This window comes from Leucoraja erinacea, unplaced genomic scaffold (genome assembly GCF_028641065.1).
Source record: "Leucoraja erinacea ecotype New England unplaced genomic scaffold, Leri_hhj_1 Leri_367S, whole genome shotgun sequence".
NCBI classification, from domain to species: Eukaryota; Metazoa; Chordata; class Chondrichthyes; order Rajiformes; family Rajidae; genus Leucoraja; species Leucoraja erinaceus.
In genome coordinates, this window is record NW_026576268.1 from 34,651 (window position 1) to 54,866 (window position 20,216).

Genomic DNA, 20,216 nt, shown 5'->3' on the forward strand with positions numbered 1-20,216 from the left:
GGGGGGAAGGGGGGGAGGGGGGGAGGGGGGGGGGGGGGAGGGGGGGGGGGGGGAAAGGGGGAGGGGAAGGGGGGGGGGGGGGGGGGGGAGGGGGGAAGGGGGGAGGGGGGAGAGGGGGGGGGGGGGGGGAGGGGGGGAGGGGGGAAGGGGGGGGGGGGGGGGGGGGGGGAAGGGGGGAGGGGGAAGAGGGGGGGGGAAGAGGGTAAAGGGGGAAAGAGGGGGAGCGGGGCAGGGGGAGGGTTGAAGGGGGGGAGGAGGGGAGGGAGGGGGGGAAGAGGGGAGGTGGGGGGGAAGAGGGAAGGGTGTGGGGAAGAGGGAAGGGGGGGGAAAGAGGGTAAAGGGGAGACTGAGAGGGGGGATGGACGGGGATAGATAGGGGGGAAAGGGAGAGAGTGTGAAGGTGAGAAAGACACTCACGGCACGGTTTCTGTGGAGATTCGATGCCCGGACTCCCAACGCAGCAACAGCGAGAAGGATCACGGAGAGAAGGATCGCGGAGGAGAAACCGGAGGGAAGGATCACAGAGAGATGGATCACGAAGAGAAGGAACATGGTGAGAAGAATCACGGAGAGAACGATCGCCCAACGACTCCTGGACCCTGGAGGAGATATAGCCACATAGTGGTGAACCTGGAGTCTGGTTTAATTTGGTGATATAGCATGGAAACAGGCCCTTCAGCCCACTGAGTCCGCACTGACCAGCGAACCCCACACACTAACACTACCCTGCATGGGGACAATTTACCCGGAACAACTTACAATTATCGTCAAATAGCCAACAAACCCGCACGTCTTTGGAATGTGGGAGGATCCCGGAGAAACCCACGCAGGTCATGGGGAGAACGTGCAAACTCCGTACAGTCAGCACCCATAGTCAGGATCGAACTCGGGTCTCTGGCGCTGTGAGGAGGCAGCCACTCTCCGTGCTGGGACACCATGACACCCTCTGGAAAGTTTGGAGGGATATGGGCCAAACGTGGGCAAGTGGGACTAGTGCAGATGGCGCATGTTGGTGGGCAGGGAGGAGTGGGGCCAAATGACCTGTTCCTGTACTGCATGACTCTCCCATTGGACAGGGACCCAGCATTCACCCACTCACCTCTGGGCAGTGTGCCGCTGTGTAGCGTTGCAGGGACTGCGCGGTTGCTGCAGCAATCTTCTACGACGCAGGTGTAGGTGCAGGTGTGCTGCCCCATGCGATGATTAGGCAGCCGCTGAAGGTGGAGCAGTTCACCGTTAGATGCGACGAGTTGCGGCTGACCTCCACGGTCGGTGTGGACATTGGCTCTGCAAGGCAGCACAGTGCAAAATCCAGCTAAACCGTTGAGAGTTCAAGTCTATAGCCCACTAAAGGTGGCAGCAACAGCAGATAGGGTGGTAAAGAAGGCATGTGGTATGCTTGCCTTCAATATAGAGGGGCATTGAATACAAGATGCAGGAAGTCATGATGCGGCTCTATATGACTCTGGTTAAGCCCCATACACAGTATTGCATGTAGTTCTGATCGCCCCCATTACACGGGAGATGTGGAGGGATTGGAGACGGTAGTTTACCAGAATGCTGCCTGGATTAGATGGTTTCAGCTACAGGGAGAGGTTGATTTTGGATTTGGATGTGGAGAGGATGTTTTCACTCGTGGGAGAGTCCAGGTCTAGAGGTCATAGACTCAGAATTAAAGCACGTTCTTTTAGGAAGGAGACAAGGAGAAATCTCTTTAGTCAGACGGTGGTGAATATGTGGAATTCTTTGCCACAGAAGGCTGTGGAGGCTGTCAGCGGATATTTTTAAAGCAGAGGTTGATAGATTGTTGATTAGTATGGGTGTCAGAGGTTATGAGGAGAGAGCAGGAGAATGCGGTTGGGAGGGAGAGATAGATCAGCCATGATTGAATGACAGACTAGACTTGATGGGCTGAATGGCCTAATTCTACTCCTATTACTTATAAACAATAGGTGCAGGAGTAGGCCATTTGGCCTTTGAGCCATTCAATGTGATCATGGCTGATCATCCACAATCAGTTCACCGTTCCTGCCTTCTCCCCATATCCCCTGACTCCACTGTCTATAAGAGCTCTGTCTAGCTCTCTCTTGAAAATATCCAGAGAACCGGCCTCCACCGCCCACTGAGGCAGAGAATTCCATCTCGGCGTCAGGGAACTGCTGGGAACTAAGGGGGACCACAAATGGAATGTGTTAAAAATGCTTTGTGTAAAATGGAATTCTTTGCAACTATGTCAGCGCCCTTTACCTGGCGACTCTTTGCATACCTTGGGTGTGAAACACAAAGGACATGTGGCAATAAAGTTTCATTCATTCACCGCTGTGTGCAGGTGGGTGGGACCAGGCCATAATGCCCAGGGGGTTGGCATGAACCATGTGGGCCGAAGGGCCAGTCTGGGTACTGTACAACTCTCCACGACGCTACTCACTGACCACTCGCAGCTCAAAGCGCTCCCGGTCCCGGTTCCTCAGCTCCCTCCCCAAGTAGTTTGTCTGCACTTGTACATCCCCTGGTCACCAGATCTCACGGCTCGCAGCTTGATGAAGGTGTCCCGTCGGAAGCGGACCCTGTCCCTGTAGGACGGGCGGACCATGTACGGATTCTCCAGGCTGTCAGACTTCCAGGCCAGGATTGCAAGATCGGGATGGACCCGCCCCATCGCCACCTCGAACCTCTCCTGGCTGTGATGTAGGACGGGGAACCTCACCATTCCACCCACGGGGACGGTGGTGATGGAGCCCGCGGTGGCTGCCGTTCCTGCTCTGCACAGCGCCGCAGTGTGGAGGCCTGCAACACAACAAGGGCCGGGGATGGTACACAATCCAGCGATGATTGGAGACATGGGACCAGAGCAGACAAGGCACCGTGCAACACGATAGACAACATGTAGTGGCCGCACCAGTGTGGACCTCTGGTCACCGTGCTGTAGGTTGGTGCAGTGGAGGTTCACCAGCACATTGCATGCGACAGATACAGCACAGAAACAGGCCCTTCGGCCCATCTCTCCTCTACCAACCAATGTGTCTGCACCAACTCATCCCACCTGCCTACATCTGGCCCATATCGAAACATGATCCTCAAGTTGGGGAAGTCCAGAAACAGGGTCACAGTTTAAGAATAAGGGGTAGTCCATTCAGGACTTTTTCACACAGAGAGTTGTGAGTGTGGAATTCTCTCCCTCAGAGGGTGGTGGAGGCAGGTTCTCTGGATACTTTCAAGAGAGAGCTAGATGGGGCTCTTAAAGATATCGGAATCAGAGGATATGGGAGAAGGCAGGAACGGGGTAGATTGTGGATGATCAGCCATGATCACATTGAATGGTGGTCCTGGCTCGAAGGGCCGAATGGCCTACTCCTGCACCTATTGTCTATTGAGATGCGGAAAAACGGAGAGTTGTGAATCTGTGTCATTCTCTGACACAGAAGGCAATGGAGGCCAATTCACTGGATGCTTTCAAGGGAGAGTTAGATATGGCTCTTAGGGATAACGCAATTAAGGGATATGAGGAAAATTTGGAAGGATGATCAACCATGATCATATTGAATGGTGGTGCTGGCTCAAAGGGCCTACTCCTGCACCTACTGGTTCTATATTCCTTCAAATCTCCCTGTCCATGTACCTGTCCAAATTGTTTAAGATCATACCAACCTCTACAGTTTCCTCTGACAGCTCATTCTATACCCCCACCCCACCCCTCACCCCCACCCCCACGTGGAAAATGTGACCCTTAAGCCCCTGATGTTGTACATTTTTAAGATTTTAAGGGAAGTGAGTGTTTATAATCAGTTTAACCCAATGATTCGAATAGTAGCATGATTGGCCAACTTAGAGAACTTAAAGATCCTTCTTCCCTAACCAGTCTGAAGAAGGGTCTCGACCTGAAATTCCTTCTCTCCAGAGATGCTGCCTGTGGGGGGGGGGGGGGGGGGGGGGGTTAAAATACCAGAGCAGATATTGAGTAGAGCTACTACTCGTGGAGAAAATGCTCTTTTTATGACAGCTTTGACAGTCCGGAGGCGCCCTCCAGGGGGAAGTAATTCGAAGACTTTGTGGCCAGGGTGAGAGGGGTCAGAGATGATCTTACCCGCTCTTATCCTGGCCATTCAGTGTACAATTCGTCAATGGGGGAGGGGGGAGGGGGGGGGGGCGCGCGGAAGGTTGCAGCCAACAACCTTCTCAGCTGATCGAACGATTCGCACTTTTTGTCCTTTTGTCTAACAATAAGCACTCTCGACTATCTCAATAAACCTTTCCCAATTGCTTCCAACACATTAATATCCATCATTAAATGCAGGGATGAATTCTGAATACAGCTCCAAATGTATTCCCACCAATGCCCTACATAACTGAAGTATAACCCCCCTTGATAAATAAAACATGTTGGAGTAACTCAGCGGCTCAGGCAGCGTCTCTGGAGAACATGCATAAGTTACGTTTTGGGTTGGGACCCTTCTTCAGACTAAAGACCGACCCGAAATGTCACCTTCCTGTTTTCACCAGAGATGCTGCCTGACTGAAAGGTCCCGACCCGAAACATCACCTGTCCATAGGTTCTAGGAGCAGAATTAGGCCATTCAGCCCATCAAGTCTACTGTGCCATTCAATCACGGCTGATCTATCTTTCCTTCTCAACCCCCTTTCTACTGCTTTCGCCCCATACTATCTGACACATGTACTAATCAAGGAAACCTGTCCATTTTCTTTAGAGATGCTGCCTGACCCACTGAGTCCCTCCAGCATTTTGTGTCTATCTTTGATATAAACCAGCATCTGCAGTTGATTTTTCTTTCAACCTCTGAAGAAGGGTCTCGGCCCAAGACGTCACCCATTCCTTCTCTCCAGAGAGGCTGCCTTTGTCACCTTACCCGAGTCACTCCAGACTTTTAGACAATAGACAATAGATGCAGTAGGCCATTCGGCCCTTCAAGCCAGCACTGCCATTCACTGATCATGGCTGATCATTCACAATCAGTATCCCGTTCCTGCCAAATCCCCATATCCCCTGACTCCGCTATCTTTAAGAGCCTCATCTAGCTCTCTCTTGAAAGTATCCACAGAACCGGCCTCCACCACCATTCGAGGCAGAGTTCCACAGACTATTTATCTGTATCTATTTGTGTCTGTCTGTTATTTTAACCTCCCAATTTGGAAATGCGCACGTGAGAGGCTGGAAGGGAAAGATGGTGCGAGTTTCCTAAAAGGCACTGCCAAGCTCAGACCACAAGCCTCATACATATCTATTTTATCTTTTTATCTATTTTATCCTTTTGTTATTTTATGTTGCATGGTGAGACTGATGCAACAAAATTTCGTTCAGACTTGCATTTGTTGGTGTATTTTTGAATGACAATAAAGACTTTGATTGATTGATACCTGCGGTCTTCTTGTTCCTCTGGACGAGTGTGATATTCCTGCAGAGCAGTGACCATTCCTGCTTGTCCAGCCTGTCGGGCCAAATCCAGAGCATCGCATCCCATGCAGTCACACACTCCGACCCATGCAGCTCCAAGACTCAGCAAGCATCTCACTGCTTCCAGCTGCCCACTGTACGCTGTACACATGGTGACAGTCCAGTAGTAACTGTACCGGAAGTTTATGTCACTCACTCCCGTCTCCAGCAAACTCCGAAGCATTTTTAAGTCCCCATTCTGAACAGATTTCAACAGGAGATAGAGATAGAAACATAGAAAATAGGTGCAGGAGTAGGCCATTCGGCCCTTCGAGCCTGCACCGCCATTCAATATGATCATGGCTGATCATCCAACTCAGTATCCCGTACCTGCCTTCTCTCCATACCCCCTGATCCCTTTAGCCACAAGGGCCGCATCTAACTCCCTCTTAAATATAGCCAATGAACTGGCCTCAACTACCTTCTGTGGCAGAGAGTTCCGGAGATTCACCACTCTCTGTGTGAAAAAAGTTTTTCTCATCTCATGCCTGCTGGGGCCACCTGCCTGCGCTCTCCTCCGCTCGGCCTTGTGTTTACGGAGTGCAATGGAGCTGGTGCTGGTGCTGATGCTGGCCTGGCTGCTGGTCCTGGCCTGGGTGCTGGTGATGGCCTGGGTGCTGGTGCTGGCCTGGGTGCTGGTGCTGGCCTGGGTGCTGGTGCTGGCCTGGGTGCTGGTGCTGGAAGCAAGGATGCTCTCATAGAAGCTCCTGGCCTGCTACCCGTCCAACCCTCCCTCCCTGGGGAGGGGAGAGCAGGGCACACGCCGCTCACCATCCCTCCAAGCGTCTCCATCCTCCACCGCCCGGGTAAATCTGATCAGATGCCGGCGGCTCATTGCAAGCAGAAGCTTTTCACTGTACCTCGGTCAACAATATCCCAACTGAGCAGCCTATCTCGATGGTGCCAGAAATAAAACAAGCATCAATGCTCTTGGTCTTTGCCCCCACTCATAATACTTCCTCGGGTCTCTGCAAGGAGTTGGATTGGGTTGGAGTTCATTCCTGAGATGATTTTATCCACTGCTGGAGATCCCTTAAGCCTCAAGGTGTCTCTGGAGATGGTCTCGACCCGCAATGTCACCTATTCCTTTCTCTCCACAGATGCTGCTCGAGCTGCTGAGTTTCTCCAGCATTTTTGTCTACCATTCACTGCTGGAGATCCTTTAAGCCTCAGGTTGTTCAACAAGGTGTCTCTGGAGAAGGGTCTCTGCCCGGAATGTCACCTATTCCTTTCTCTCCACAGATGCTGCTCGACCCGCTGAGTAACTGCAGGATTTGCTGACTGTCTTCAGTGTGAAGCAGCAAAGGCAGATCCTTGCTCCACAGCAGCGAGGGATGATGTGGTCAGGGGGAGGAAGAGAGAGAGGCTGCTGTTGTTTGTGGGTCTGGTGGCCTGGGTTAGACTGGGGGCCAAGGCTGGGAGACCGGGCAGAGGGGGAAGGCCGGCTGTACAACTCCAGGCCCCGGCTGTGGGGATCCGGGCTAGGCCGCTGCCCCGCCGCAGGGAGCACAAATGCAGGACCAAGCTGCGGATCAACTCCAGGCCCAGCCTTCGGGTCCCGGGCTAGGCCGCGCCGCGGGGGTTGCTGGGAGTAGTAGTCCGGTCATGCGCGGAAGTGGCCGCGATGGCGACGGAGGTGAGTGAGTGAGTGAGGGAGGGAGCTCCGCACTGGATCTCCACATTGGGTGGGGGTGAGGGAGGGAGCTCCGCACTGAGGGGAGGGGGTGGGAGCTTTACACTGAGGGGGGAGGGAGCTCCGCACTGGATCTCCTCAATGTCTGGGAGGGAGCTCCACACTGGGTGTGTGGGGGGGGGGGGGGGGGGGGGAGGGGGGAGGTGAGGGAGGGAGCTCCACACTGAGGGGAGGGGGGGGGGTGGGAGCTTTACACTGAGGGGGAGGGAGCTCCACATTGGGTGTGGGGGGGTTGAAGGTAAGGGAGGGGAGAGCTCCACACTGGGTGTGTGTGTGGGGGGGGGGGGGGGTGAGGGAGGGAGCTCCACACTGGGTATGTGGGGGGGGGGGGAGGGAGGGAGGGAGCTCCACACTGAGGGGGGGGGGGGGGGGGGGGGGGGGGGGGGAGCTTTACACTGAGGGGGGGGGGGGGGGGGGGGGGAGGGGGAGGGAGCTCCACACTGGGTGGGGGGGGGGGGGGTTGAAGGTAAGGGAGGGAGCTCCACACTGAGGGGTGGGAGCTTTATGAGGGGGGACGGGGTGGGAAAAGCTTATCCACGTCAACTCTGTCTATCCCTCTCATCATTTTAAAGACCTCTATCAAGTCCCCCCTTAACCTTCTGCGCTCCAAAGAATAAAGCCCTAACTTGTTCAACCTTTCTCTGTAACTTAGTTGCTGAAACCCAGGCAACATTCTAGTAAATCTCCTCTATACTCTCTCTATTTTGTTGACATCCTTCCTATAATTAGGCGACCAAAATTGTACACCATACTCCAGAATTGGCCTCACCAATGCCTTGTACAATTTTAACATTACATCCCAGCTTCTATACTCAATGCTCTGATTTATAAAGGCCAGCATACCAAAAGCTTTCTTTACCACCCTATCTACATGAGATTCCACTTTCAGGGAACTGTGCACAATTATTCCCAGATCCCTCTGTTCACCTGCATTCTTCAATTCCCTACCATTTACCATGTATGTCCTATTTTGATTTGTCCTGCCAAGATGTAGCACCTCACACTTATCAGCATTAAACTCAATCTGCCATCTTTCAGCCTACTCTTCCAACTGGCATAAATCTCTCTGTAGACTTTGAAAATCTACTTCATTATCCACAACCCCACCTATCTTAGTATCATCTGCATACTTACTAATCCAATTTATCACACCATCATCCAGATCATTGATGTCCATGACAAACAACAGTGGACCCAACACAGATCCCTGTGGCACCCCACTAGTCACTGGCCTCCTACCTGACAAACAACCATCCACCATTACTCTCTGGCATCTCCCATTCAGCCACTGTTGAATCCATCTTGCTACTCCACCATTAATACTCAACAATTGAACCAACCTTCCGTGAGGAACCTTGTCAAAGGCCTTACTGAAGTCCATATATACAACATCCACTGCTTTACCCTCATCAATTTCCTGAGTAACCTCTTCTAAAAATTCAAGAAGATTAGTCAAACATGACCTTCCAGGCACAAATCCGTGTTGACTGTTCCTAATCAGACCCTGTTTATCCAGATGCTTATATATATTATCTCTGTATCCTTTCCATTAATTTGCCCACCACTGACGTCAAACTAACAGGTCTATAATTGCTAGGTTTATTCTTAGACCCCTTTTTAAACAATGGAACAACATGCGCAGTACGCCAATCCTCCGGCACTATTCCCGTTTCTAATGACATTTGAAATATTTCTGTCATAGTCTCTGCTATTTCTACACTACCCTCAATGTCCTAGGGAATATCCTGTTCAATATCTCCCCCATCTCTTTTGGCTCTGCAGATAGCTGTCCACTCTGACTCTCTAATGGACCAATTGTATCCCTCATTATCCTTTTGCTATTAATATAGCTGTAGAAACCCTTTGGATTTACTTTCACCTTACTTGCCAAAGCAACCTCATATCTTCTTTTAGCTTTTCTGGTGGAAATCTTCACCAAAACACCATCCAGCATAAACCCCCCTTGTGCTAGTGGGGTGGAGATGCCAGCATGGGTTTAGTTTAGTTTAGTTTAGTTTAGAGACAGCGCGGAAACAGGCCCTTCGGCCCACCGAGCCCGTGACGACCAGTGACCCCCGCTCACAATCACTGTCCCACACACACTAGGGACAATTTACAATTTTTACAGGTCGTTAACCCACAAACCTGTATGTCTGTGGAGCTTGTACGATGATACCGGCGTTTTCTGTTGTGTAGGGCCTGCGGATGCAGGCAGTGGGCAGTGAGATGCTGATGGGTGAACTGGACATCACCTCCGATGAGTTCATCCTGGACGAAGTGGACAGTGAGTACCGTTCCTCCTGAGCCTAACGCACGATGGGGGCTGCTTGCTAACCTGTTCGGCTTCAACGACAGCTGTTAATAAAAGGAGATACAAGGAATTGCAGATGTAGGTTTATAATGAGATACAGAGTACTGGAGTAACGCAATGGGTGGTCAGACAGCATCTCTGGAGAACATGGATAAGCAATGTTTTGAATAAGAAGGGTCTCGACCTATCCATGTAGCAATGTTACAAAATTTTGAGATTGTAAAAGTCAAGTCTGCAATTTATCCCACCAGATAAAGCATAAAAAGAAGTTTAATTTGACACCTAATTCACTTTCATATCTTCAGTATTAAAAAATTAATGGCCATTTTCATACTCGGAAATTAGCATCTTGTTCCCTATTGCTTTTCCATTGACTTAACTCAAAAGCTGTGATCAAGGACAGTCAAAAGCTCATAACATTCTTAAAAATTAAGAGAACTGAATGAAAATTTCAGTTATTATAGATTGAAGCATTCTGAAACAAATATGAAACAATCTTACTTGGATGACCTAAAATTAAAGCATATAATTAGTTAGTTACCCAATTGTAGCTAATTACAAAATTCAATTACTAGATCTAAACACCTATCCATTTCCTAAGAAAAGGTTAACATTTTTAAATAGCCTAAGTGTCCAAATAACATTCACACAACAATTCACAATATAACATGATTTTTAAATCCCATTGTCATGAATTTATAGGCCAAATGGAATGAATGTAGTAATTCCCGTAAATTAATTGCCATTTAAATCATCTTGCGAGTGAGATTTTGTGGAACGCGATCAATTGGAACGTTGCATTTGCGGTGAATTTAAACCCCATATCGGCAGGAAAAATACTGCCGGTTCGTATAGGGGGAAAAAAAATCCAAGGTGGAATTTTGATTAAATAAACGGCTTACTTTGCTTTGTCCCGTACGTGAGATCCGTCCCGTTGTCAGCGTTCACGGCTTTAGAAGATGATTTTTAATTTACTCCTGCTATTAAATTATCCAGCGCTAATTTTAATAAACTTGATAAAACGGCAGTCGGAGTGATTATTCTTCAGCAGCTAAACAGCCTGAGAAAGATCGATTTCAACAGGCTGGAGAAAAACGGCATTTTAAACTTGCCCCCCTCTCAAGAAGCTGCCTGACCCACTGAGTTACTGCAGCAGTCTGTGAAACGTCACCTATCCATGTTCTCCAGAGATGCTGCCTGACCCGCTGAGTTACTCCAGCACTCTGAAACATCAGCAATCCATGTTCTCCAGAGATGCTGCCTGACCCTCTGAGTTACTCCAGCACTATAGCTTTTAATAAAACCTTTGCAGAATTGTCTGTGTGGTTGGTGGGAATTAAGGTGCTAGGTTTAATATTCGATTGTTGGAGCCAGGAAATTGTACAATTTGTGTGACTTTTAGTGTAAACAACATCAGGTTCAAGAGTTAGCAGATGTCCACAAATTTTCTGTATGTTTTCTTATTGAAGCATGTTCGGATTTCTGTCCTTGGAGCGCAGGAGGCTGAGGGGTGATCTTATGGAGGTGCATGAAATCATGAGGGGAATAGATCGGTTGAGTGTACAATGTATTTTACCCAGGGAGGATGATGGATTACTGCCATGAGCTGCCAGAGGAAGTAGTTGAGACAGATCTATGAAAAGATTAAAATGACATTTGGACAGGGACATGGATCGGAAGGATTTAGGGGGATTTGGGCCAAATGCGGGCAGGATGGGTCACCTTGCTTGGCATGCAGGAGTTGGACCAACAGGCATGTTTCTATACTGTATGAATTTATGATCCTTGTTCATTGCTGTCTGAGGAAGCAACCCAAAATGAAACGTCATCTGTCCATTGCCTCCATTGATGTTGTCTGAACTGCTGAGTTCCTCCAGCAGTTTGTGTTTTGTTCAATATTCCAGCATCTGCACTTTCCTGTGTCTCCAGCTTGCAAATTGTAAATCATTCGATTGGGAAAGGGGGAGATGCAGCGAGACCTGGGTGTCATGGTACACCAGTCATTGAAGGTAGGTATGCAGGTGCAGCAGGCAGTAAAGAAAGCGAATGGTATGTTGGCTTTCATAGCAAGAGGATTTGAGTATAGGAGCAGGGAGGTTCTACTGCAGTTGTACAGGGTCTTGGTGAGACCACACCTGGAGTATTGCGTGCAGTTTTGGTCTCCAAATCTGAGGAAGGACATTATTGCCATAGAGGGAGTGCAGAGAAGGTTCGCCAGACTGATTCCTGGGATGTCAGGACTGTCTTATGAAGAAAGACTGGATAGACTTGGTTTATACTCTCTAGAATTTAGGAGATTGAGAGGGGATCTTATAGAAACTTACAAAATTCTTAAGGGGTTGGACAGGCTAGATGCAGGAAGATTGTTCCCGATGTTGGGGAAGTCCAGGACAAGGGTCACAGCTTAAGGATAAGGGGGAAATCCTTTAAAACCGAGATGAGGAGAACTTTTTTCACACAGAGAGTGGTGAATCTCTGGAACTCTCTGCCACAGTAGTTGAGGCCAGTTCATTGGCTATATTTAAGAGGGAGTTAGATGTGGCCCTTGTGGCTAAGGGGATCAGAGGGTATGGAGAGAAGGCAGGTACGGGATACTGAGTTGGATGATCAGCCATGATCATATTAAATGGCGGTGCAGGCTCGAAGGGCCGAATGGCCTACTCCTGCACCTAATTTCTATGTTTCTATGTTTCTATTCCTTTTCAATTTTAGTTTGTATTGCCGCTTTCATCTGAGCTGCAGTGCACCAACCTGTTGAACACTTAATTTCTGCAGAACGTTAGACTTTGTCAAAGCTTGTAAGTCTATTTGAGGAACAGCACCTCATATTCCACTTGAGCAACTTCCAACCCAGCTGTGGAATCTTGATTTCTCTAACTTCAAATAACCCTTGCATCGCCTCTCTCTCTGTCCTTCCTCCACCCTAGTTGTTGTTCCAGCTTCAAAGTCGTCATGGAGTTTCATTGTCTGCAACTCGTTTTCACCTAGCCCACAGCTATCAATGACCTGTTTCCTTTATCATCATAACCTTTTTTGAAGATCTTACATCATTTGTTCTAGATCAACAACCATATCTCTCGTTTCCCTTTCCCCTGACTCTCAGTCTGAAGAAGGGTCTCTCCCTGAAATGTTGCCTATTCCTTCGCTCTAGAGATGCTGCCTGTCCCGCTGAGTTACTACATCTTTTTGTGTTTAACTTCAGCATTTGCAATTTCTTCCTACACAGTCTATCTTCTAAGATGATTATTTATTACTTTGCATTGCAGCACACATACAGGCCAACCTCGAGGATGAACTCGTGAAGGAAGCATTGAAGACAGTAAGTTTACTTCATTTTTATCAGCTTGTCCAAAAGTGTTGAGATCGGATTAATGTTTGTAAAATAGGATTGATTTAGCAGTCGTTGGAGTGACTGCTCACATGCGAGCAAATGGTATCTAAGAAGATCTCGGAGAAACCCCATGCGGTTACGGGGAGGATGTACAACTCCGTTTAGATAGCACCCGTAGTCGGGATCGAACCCGGGTCTCCGGTGCTGCAAGTGCTGTAAGGCAGCAACTCTACCGCTGCGCCATTGAGGGAGTGCAGCGTAGGTTTATAAGGTTAATTCCCGGGATGACGGGACTGTCATATGCTGAGAGAATGGAGCAGCTGCGCTTGTATACTCTGGAGTTTAGAAGGATGAGTTGGGATCTTATTGAAACATATAAGATTACTAGACTACCCATGTTCACACGGGTGGTCTAATCCCCCGACCGCAATATTCCACCTCTCCACCAATTCCAATATTGGTGGCCAGTGGTGGGGGGGCTTTCTGGACCGCTGGTATGGGTGTTGTTGGCTGCAGGGACTACTGGTCTCCCGAGGGCTAGTATGGGCATTGTGGGTCAAATGGATTCTTGGGGTGGCAGCTCAGTCCCTCAAGCCTGATGTGCTGGCAGCTCACTCACGGCTGGTGGGCTGCCAGTTGACTCACGGCTATTCCTTGAAATTCCATTTCGAGCAGAGTGCAAGGCCACAAAATTCAAGTGCAGTTTCATACCACTTCAAGCAGGGTGCAAGGCCACCAAATTCAAATGCAGTTTCATACCATTTCATGCAGGGTGCAAGGCCACCAAATTCAAATGCAGTTTCATACCATTTCGTGCAAGGCCACTACATTCAAATGTAGTTTCATACTATTTCAAGCAGGGTGAAACCACCATAAAAACCACCATAAAACCACACAAAATACCACACTCACAGTTCAGTAGACATTCAGTGTGTTCAGTTGATTCACAGCTCAGACAGAGTCGTGACCTCTCCCTCCCCCATCATGCAGAGACTGAGCCACACCCACACTTCTGGGTTTTATAATCCCTCCCCCTCCCACCGGAAAAGGTGTGGCCTTCATGGCGTGATTGGCAGGAGAGAGATTCCCAACATTTTTTAAACACTAATAACACTTTTGTTTTTAATTGATGGGGAGAATCCTCTGCACCTGATGAGCAGAGAGGGACTGAGTAAGATGGCCAAAAATCACAGCCGTAAATGGTAGCGTTTTATCTAAAATCAATACAGTGCAAACAGGAAGTTGTCAAGTTTAGACAAACAACCATTTGCCTGCAGTGCCTTTTCACTTCAACCCAAACTCCCCAAACAACCATAGGGGACGATCAGCCATGATCACAATCAATGGCGGTGCTGGCTCGAAGGGCTGAATGGCCTCCTCCTGCACCTATTTTCTATGGTTTCTATTTGCATGCAGTGCCTTTTTACTTCAACCCAAACCCCCCAAACAACCATTTGCATGCAGTGCCTTTTTACTTCAATCCAAACCCCCCAAACAAAGAAGGGTTTCGGCCCGAAACGTTACCTATCTCCTTCGCTCCATAGATGCTGTTGCACCCGCTGAGTTTCTCCAGCATTTTTGTGTACCATTTGCATGCAATGCCTGGTCACTTCAAACCAACCATATTTTCATTTTCAAACCACATTAAGGGCACTCACAGTTGAGTAGACATGTGGGCAGTGTTATTCTGAGCTCAGAGACACGTGACCCTCTGGCTTCCTCCATCTTGCAGAGACTGAGTGAGGCACACCACTTCCGGGTTTATAGTCCCTCCCCTCTCCCACCAGCAGGGGCAGCAGAGAGAATGGCAAATCTTTTAAAAACATTAATATCGCTCTGATTTTTCATCAATGGGAAAAACCCTCTGGTCCAGGAAGGCGAAGGAGGGCTCTGAGCGAGGTGGCCAAAAATGACGGCCGTAGGTTGCGCGTTCTCTCGGACATCACATCGAAGTGAGCCAAAAGCGGTCAAGATCAGAATTTTAGTAATATAGATTAAGGGTTTGGACAGCTAGAGACAGGAAATGTGTTACCAATGTTGGGGGAGTCCAGAACCAGGGGCCACAGTTTAAGAATAAGGGGTAAGCCATTCAAAACGGAGGTGAGGAAAAACTTTTTCACCCAGACAGTTGTGAATATGTGAAATTCTCTGCCTCAGAAGGCAATGGAGGCCAATTCTTTGGATGCTTTCAAGGGAGAGTTGGATCGGGCTCTTAAAGATAGCGGAGTCAGGGGATATGGGGAGAAGGCAGGAAAGGGGTACTGATTGGGGATGATCAGCAATGATCACAGTGAATGGCGGTGCTGGCTCGAAGGGCTGAATGGCCTACACGTGCACCTTTTGTCTATTGTTTATTGAGGTTAATGCTGTGCGGTGTTCAAGTGCCTGACGGTTGTCTGGAAGGAGCTGTTCTTGAAGCTGGAGGAGGTGTGAGAGTGGGTTTAACTGGGCTGTATTTGTCCACAGGGCGTTGATCTGAGACACTACTCCAAACAGGTGGAGACTGAGTTACAGTATATTGAACATGCCTCCATCAAAGACTGTATCCTTTTCCTATAACAATCTCCATCATCTGCCTCTGACGTACCTCATTGGCTGGAGGGGAATTCCGTGGTGGATTTAGTTCCCCTCCTGAGCATCCTTTAGTAGGAGAGTCTCGGACCAGAGGTCACAGCCTCAGAATTAAAGGATGTTCCTGTTGGAAGGAGATAAGGAGGAATTTCCGATAAGGGTGGTGAATCTGTGGAATTCATTGCCACATTGTGGAAGCCAAGTCTATGGATATTTTTAAGGCTGGGATAGATAGATTCTTGATTAGTGTGGGTGTCGGGGGTTATGGGGAGAAGGCAAGAGAGGCAAGGGGTTAGGAGGAAGAGATAGATCAGCCACAATTGAATGGTGGAGTAGACTTGATGGGCTGAATGGCCTAATTCTGCTCCTATCACTTATGAACTTTAAATAGTTAATTTTTCCTGCAAATGAATGCGCGCTGGTTTAGTTTCATGTACGGTGAGAAGTGTTTTTGTTGTGTGCTATCCAATCAGCGGAAACACTATATATGATTAACATCACAGTGTATTGATCCAGGATTAAGGGAATAACGTTTAGTGCAAGATAAAGTCTGATTACAGATAGTCCGAGGGTCTCCAATGAGGTAGATGGAAGGCAGGGCCGCTGTCTAGTTGGTGATAGAATGGTTCAGTTGCCTGATAACAGTTGGGAAGAAAGTGTCCCTGAATCTGGAGGTGTGTACGTATTCAGGCTCCTGTACATTCTTCTCGATGGTAGGAACATGGCCAGGTGGTGTGGGTCTCTGATGATGCTGTCGGTCTTTTGGAGGCAGCAACTCCTGTAGATCCCTTCGATGGTGGGGAGGTGAGTACCCGTGAAGGACCGGGCAGTGTCCACCACTCTCTGTACTCACCTTGGCTCTTGGGTGGTGAGTTGCTGAACCTGGCCGTGATGCAACCAGTCAGTGTGCTCTCTACTGTACACCTGTGGATAGAAACATAGAAACATAGAAATTAGGTGCAGGAGTAGGCCATTCGGCCCTTCGAGCCTGCACCGCCATTCAATATGATCATGGCTGATCATCCAACTCAGTATCCCGTACCTGCCTTCTCTCCATACCCCCTGATCACCTTAGCCACAAGGGCCACATCTAACTCCCTCTTAAATATAGCCAATGAACTGGCCTCAATGAACTGGATGTCTGATAGAGTTGCCACAGGGCAGGTACACTCACACTGCCCAGTCCATCACAGGTACTGGCGCAGGGCAGGTAAATGGCCCGGTCCATCAAGTACTGACACAGGCAGGTACATGGCCCGGTCCATCATAGGTACGGACTCAGGGCAGGTACATGGACAGGTACTGACACAGGGCATGTACATGGACAGGTACTGACACAGGGCATGTACATGAACAGGTAATGACACAGGGCAGGTACATGGACAGGTAATGACACAGGGCAGATACATGGACAGGTGATGACAGCAGGGTACTGGAGCTCCACCTGCTATGAACTGACCCGTCGTGCAGCCGCTGGGCTCTGGAGGGGTGGGAGTTGTGCTCTTTGCTCTGTTCCCACTGCATTCCTCAGCGGCCACAACAGACATCAAGGAGAGTGAGAACATCGCCAGCCTGCACAACCAGATCACAGCCTGTGACACCATCCTGGAGGTAGGTGGGTGCGGGCACAGCCTCAGGGGCACTGCCACAGTGATACTGGCAGGGTTGTGGCCAGGGACTCCACTGGGCTGCTCTTGTACGGAGGTCAACGAGGATGTTGCCAGGACTAGACGGTGAGAGCTGTGGGGAGAGGTTGAGTAGGCTGGGTCTCTATTCCATGGAGCACAGGAGGATGACGGGAGATCTTACAGAGGTGTACAAAATCATGAGAGGAATAGATCGGGTAGACGCACAGGCCGACAATGTCCCAGCTACACTAGTCCCACTTGCCTGCGCTTGGTCCATAACCCTGCAAACCTGTCTTATCCATGTACCTGTACAACTGTTTCTTAAACTATGGGATAGTCCCAGCCTCAACTACCTCCTCTGGCAGCCTGTTCCATACACCCATCTGTGTGAAAAAGTTACCCCTCAGATTCCTATTAAATCTTTTCCCCTTCACCTTGAACCTGTCCTCTGGTCCTCGATTCCCCCACTGGGTAAAATACTCTGTACATCTACCCGATGTATTCCTCTCATGATTGTGTACACCTCTATAAGATGTCACCTCATCCTCCTACACACCATGGAACTATAATATTAGACAACTTTGGTCTGTTGCGATATTGAAGGTTATGGGAAATGTCAGGGAAGTAATGCTCGAGCTAAAATCAAATTAGTTGTGATCCCATTGAATGGGGCTCGGGTTCAGTGGTCTATTTCTGTTCCAGTTCCATATGACCTTGCCCGGAGTACCATACACTGCACCAAGGGAAGGGGATATACTTGTATTACAGGCAGTATTAGAGAATGCTTTCTGGGTTTTGTTATTTCTGGAAATCCATTATAGCCAACACACTCGGGAGTTCAGTAGAATGAGATGTTGTCTCACTGAAACATAGAGTCGTGCGAGACTTTGATGCAGTAGATCGAAGGCAGCAGAGTTTAGCAATACTGAGCTTCAAGACAAATAGACTGGGCAAAGCAGAAATGAGACCAAATATTGCACATTTACTGAAAAATGGTCCACAAATTTACCAAAAATCCTGCTTGGTCCTATTTTAGATACATTTGGTGCTCTGCATGTGGTAATACCCCTAGAGTGGTAAAAGCAAATGCAGACTTTGAGATCTCTTTGAGAGCTAAAAGATCAGCTTTATGTTTTTGCGACTCTGAAATGTGAAAATTATAAGAAAGATGAGTAGATTGTAATATGTTTATCCTAAGAGCTTATAGGTTTGTAAAGTCTTATTCAGTGGTAACGGTGACAAGGGTTATGGGGAGAAGGCAGGATAATGGGGTTGAGAGAGAAAGATGGATCAGCTATGATTGAATGGCAGAGTAGTCTCGATGGGCCGAACACTCTACTGCTGCTCTTATGAATTATAAACTTATAAACAGAGACCCAGCCTACTCAACCTGTCCCTATAGCTCACACCGTCTAGTCCTGGCAACATCCTCGTAAATCTTCTCTGAACCCTTTCAAGGGGGAGAATAGTTGGGGCATCTTGTTTGGCATTGATGAGCTGGGCTGAAGGACCCGTTTCCACACTGTATGGCTCTTTGACCATCTCTCTCTGCTGTGTGCCTTGTGGCAGAGGATGGAGCAGATGTTGAGCACCTTCCAGTGTGACCTGAGCAGCATCAGCTGTGAGATCCAGACTCTACAAGAGCAGTCCATCGCCATGAACATCAAGCTGAAGAACCGTCAGTCCGTGCGCAGCGAACTCAGCCAGTTAGTGGACGAGCTCATCGTGCCCAACACCATGATCACGTGAGTGACCAGGCTCAGTGGCAACCACTACCCATTGCCGACCCACCCCACACCCGACCCACCCACCCAACTCAACCCACCCCGACCCACCCACCCATCCCGACCCACCCACCCACCCCGGCCCACCCACCCACGCCGACCCACCCCCACCACCAACCAAAAACCCACCCACCCCGCACCCGACCCACCCACCCTGTACCAGGCCCACACTGCACCTGACCCACCCACCTCGACCCACCCACCCACTCACCCACACCACACCACCCGACCCCCCCCACTACCCACATCGACCCACCCACTCAACTAAACCCACCCCGACCCACCCACCCACCACGACTCACCCACCCACCCAAACCCACCCACCCCCGCACCCGACCCACCCACCCTGCACCCGACCCACCCTGCACCTGACCCACCCACCCCGACCCACCCACCCACCCCGACCCACCCACCAACACAAACCCACCCCACCCCGCACCCGACCCACCACTCACCCACCCCCGACCCACCCTAAAACTACCGACCCAGCATCGACTCCAACATCATGATCACGTGAGTGACCGGGCACAGTACTACCCACCCCTACCCATCCTGATAAAACCCACCCCCGACCCACCTCGCACCCACCTTTAAGAGCCCTATCTAACTATTTCTTGAAAGCATCCAGAGAACCGGCCTGAGGCAGAGAATCCTACAGAGATGTACAAAATCATGAGAGGAAGAAACTGGCAACTCTCTGGGTGAAAAAGTGTTCCCCCATCTCCGTTCTAAATGGCTTACCCCTTATTCTTAAACTGTGTGATCCCTGGTTCTGGACTACCCCAACATTGGGAACATGTTTCCTGCCTCTAGTGTGTCCAATCCCCTAATAACCTTAAATGTTTCAATAAGATATCCTCTCATTCTTCTAAATTCCAAAGTATACAAGCCCAGCTGACATTCTCTCAGCAGATGACAGTCCAGCCATCCCGGGAATTAACCTTGTAAACCTATGCTGCACTCCCTCAATAGCAAGAATGTCCTTCCTCAAATTAGGAGACCAAAACTGCACACAATACTCCAGGTGTGGTCTCACTAGGGGCCAGTACAACTGCAGAAGGGCCTCTTTGCTCCTATACTCAACTACTCTTGTTATGAACGCCGTCGATGTTTTGGGGAGTGGGGGGCGTGGTGTATGGCACGAACGTTGAGACCTGCTCAGCTGGTGCCGTGCCCATCTCTGGCACTGACTGCCTCTCACCCCCTCCCTGCCCGCTTACGTTACAGCACCATCCTGGACATCCCAGTCACTGAGCAACAGTTTGTGGAGCAGCTCCACGAGCTCAACAACAAGATTAACTACGTCAAAGAGCAGTCCTTCAAGGAGACCTTGGCCTGCTCTGATGTGCAAGACATCCTGGACCGCCTCAAGATCAAGGTACGGGCTTCGGCATCAATAGACAATAGGTGCAGGAGTAGGCCATTCGGCCCTTCGAGCCAGCACTGCCA

The 20,216-nt window shown here is 49.5% G+C and overlaps 2 protein-coding genes across 2 annotated transcripts in view; one reads left to right on the plus strand and one right to left on the minus strand.

Moving 5' to 3' along the window:
• Positions 1–313: 313 nt before the first annotated feature.
• On the minus strand, positions 314–6,904 carry LOC129693610 (uncharacterized; the record flags this gene model as incomplete). The annotated part of the gene is made up of 3 exons (XM_055630403.1): positions 5,374–6,904; positions 1,100–1,287; positions 314–599 (listed from the first exon to the last, which is right to left on the minus strand). Coding segments are annotated over exons 1-3 (851 nt in total), but the record flags the coding sequence as incomplete, so codon positions are not given.
• A 137-nt stretch (positions 6,905–7,041) lies between these two features.
• The window catches only part of LOC129693611 (vacuolar protein sorting-associated protein 52 homolog), a 39,063-nt gene continuing 25,888 nt past the window's right edge, over positions 7,042–20,216 (plus strand). The window contains 7 exon segments of the mRNA XM_055630404.1: positions 7,042–7,085; positions 9,339–9,426; positions 12,720–12,772; positions 15,251–15,326; positions 16,899–16,966; positions 18,553–18,728; positions 19,995–20,145. Of these exon segments, the coding sequence (XP_055486379.1) occupies positions 7,074–7,085; positions 9,339–9,426; positions 12,720–12,772; positions 15,251–15,326; positions 16,899–16,966; positions 18,553–18,728; positions 19,995–20,145 (624 nt within the window). The 5' untranslated portion in view covers positions 7,042–7,073.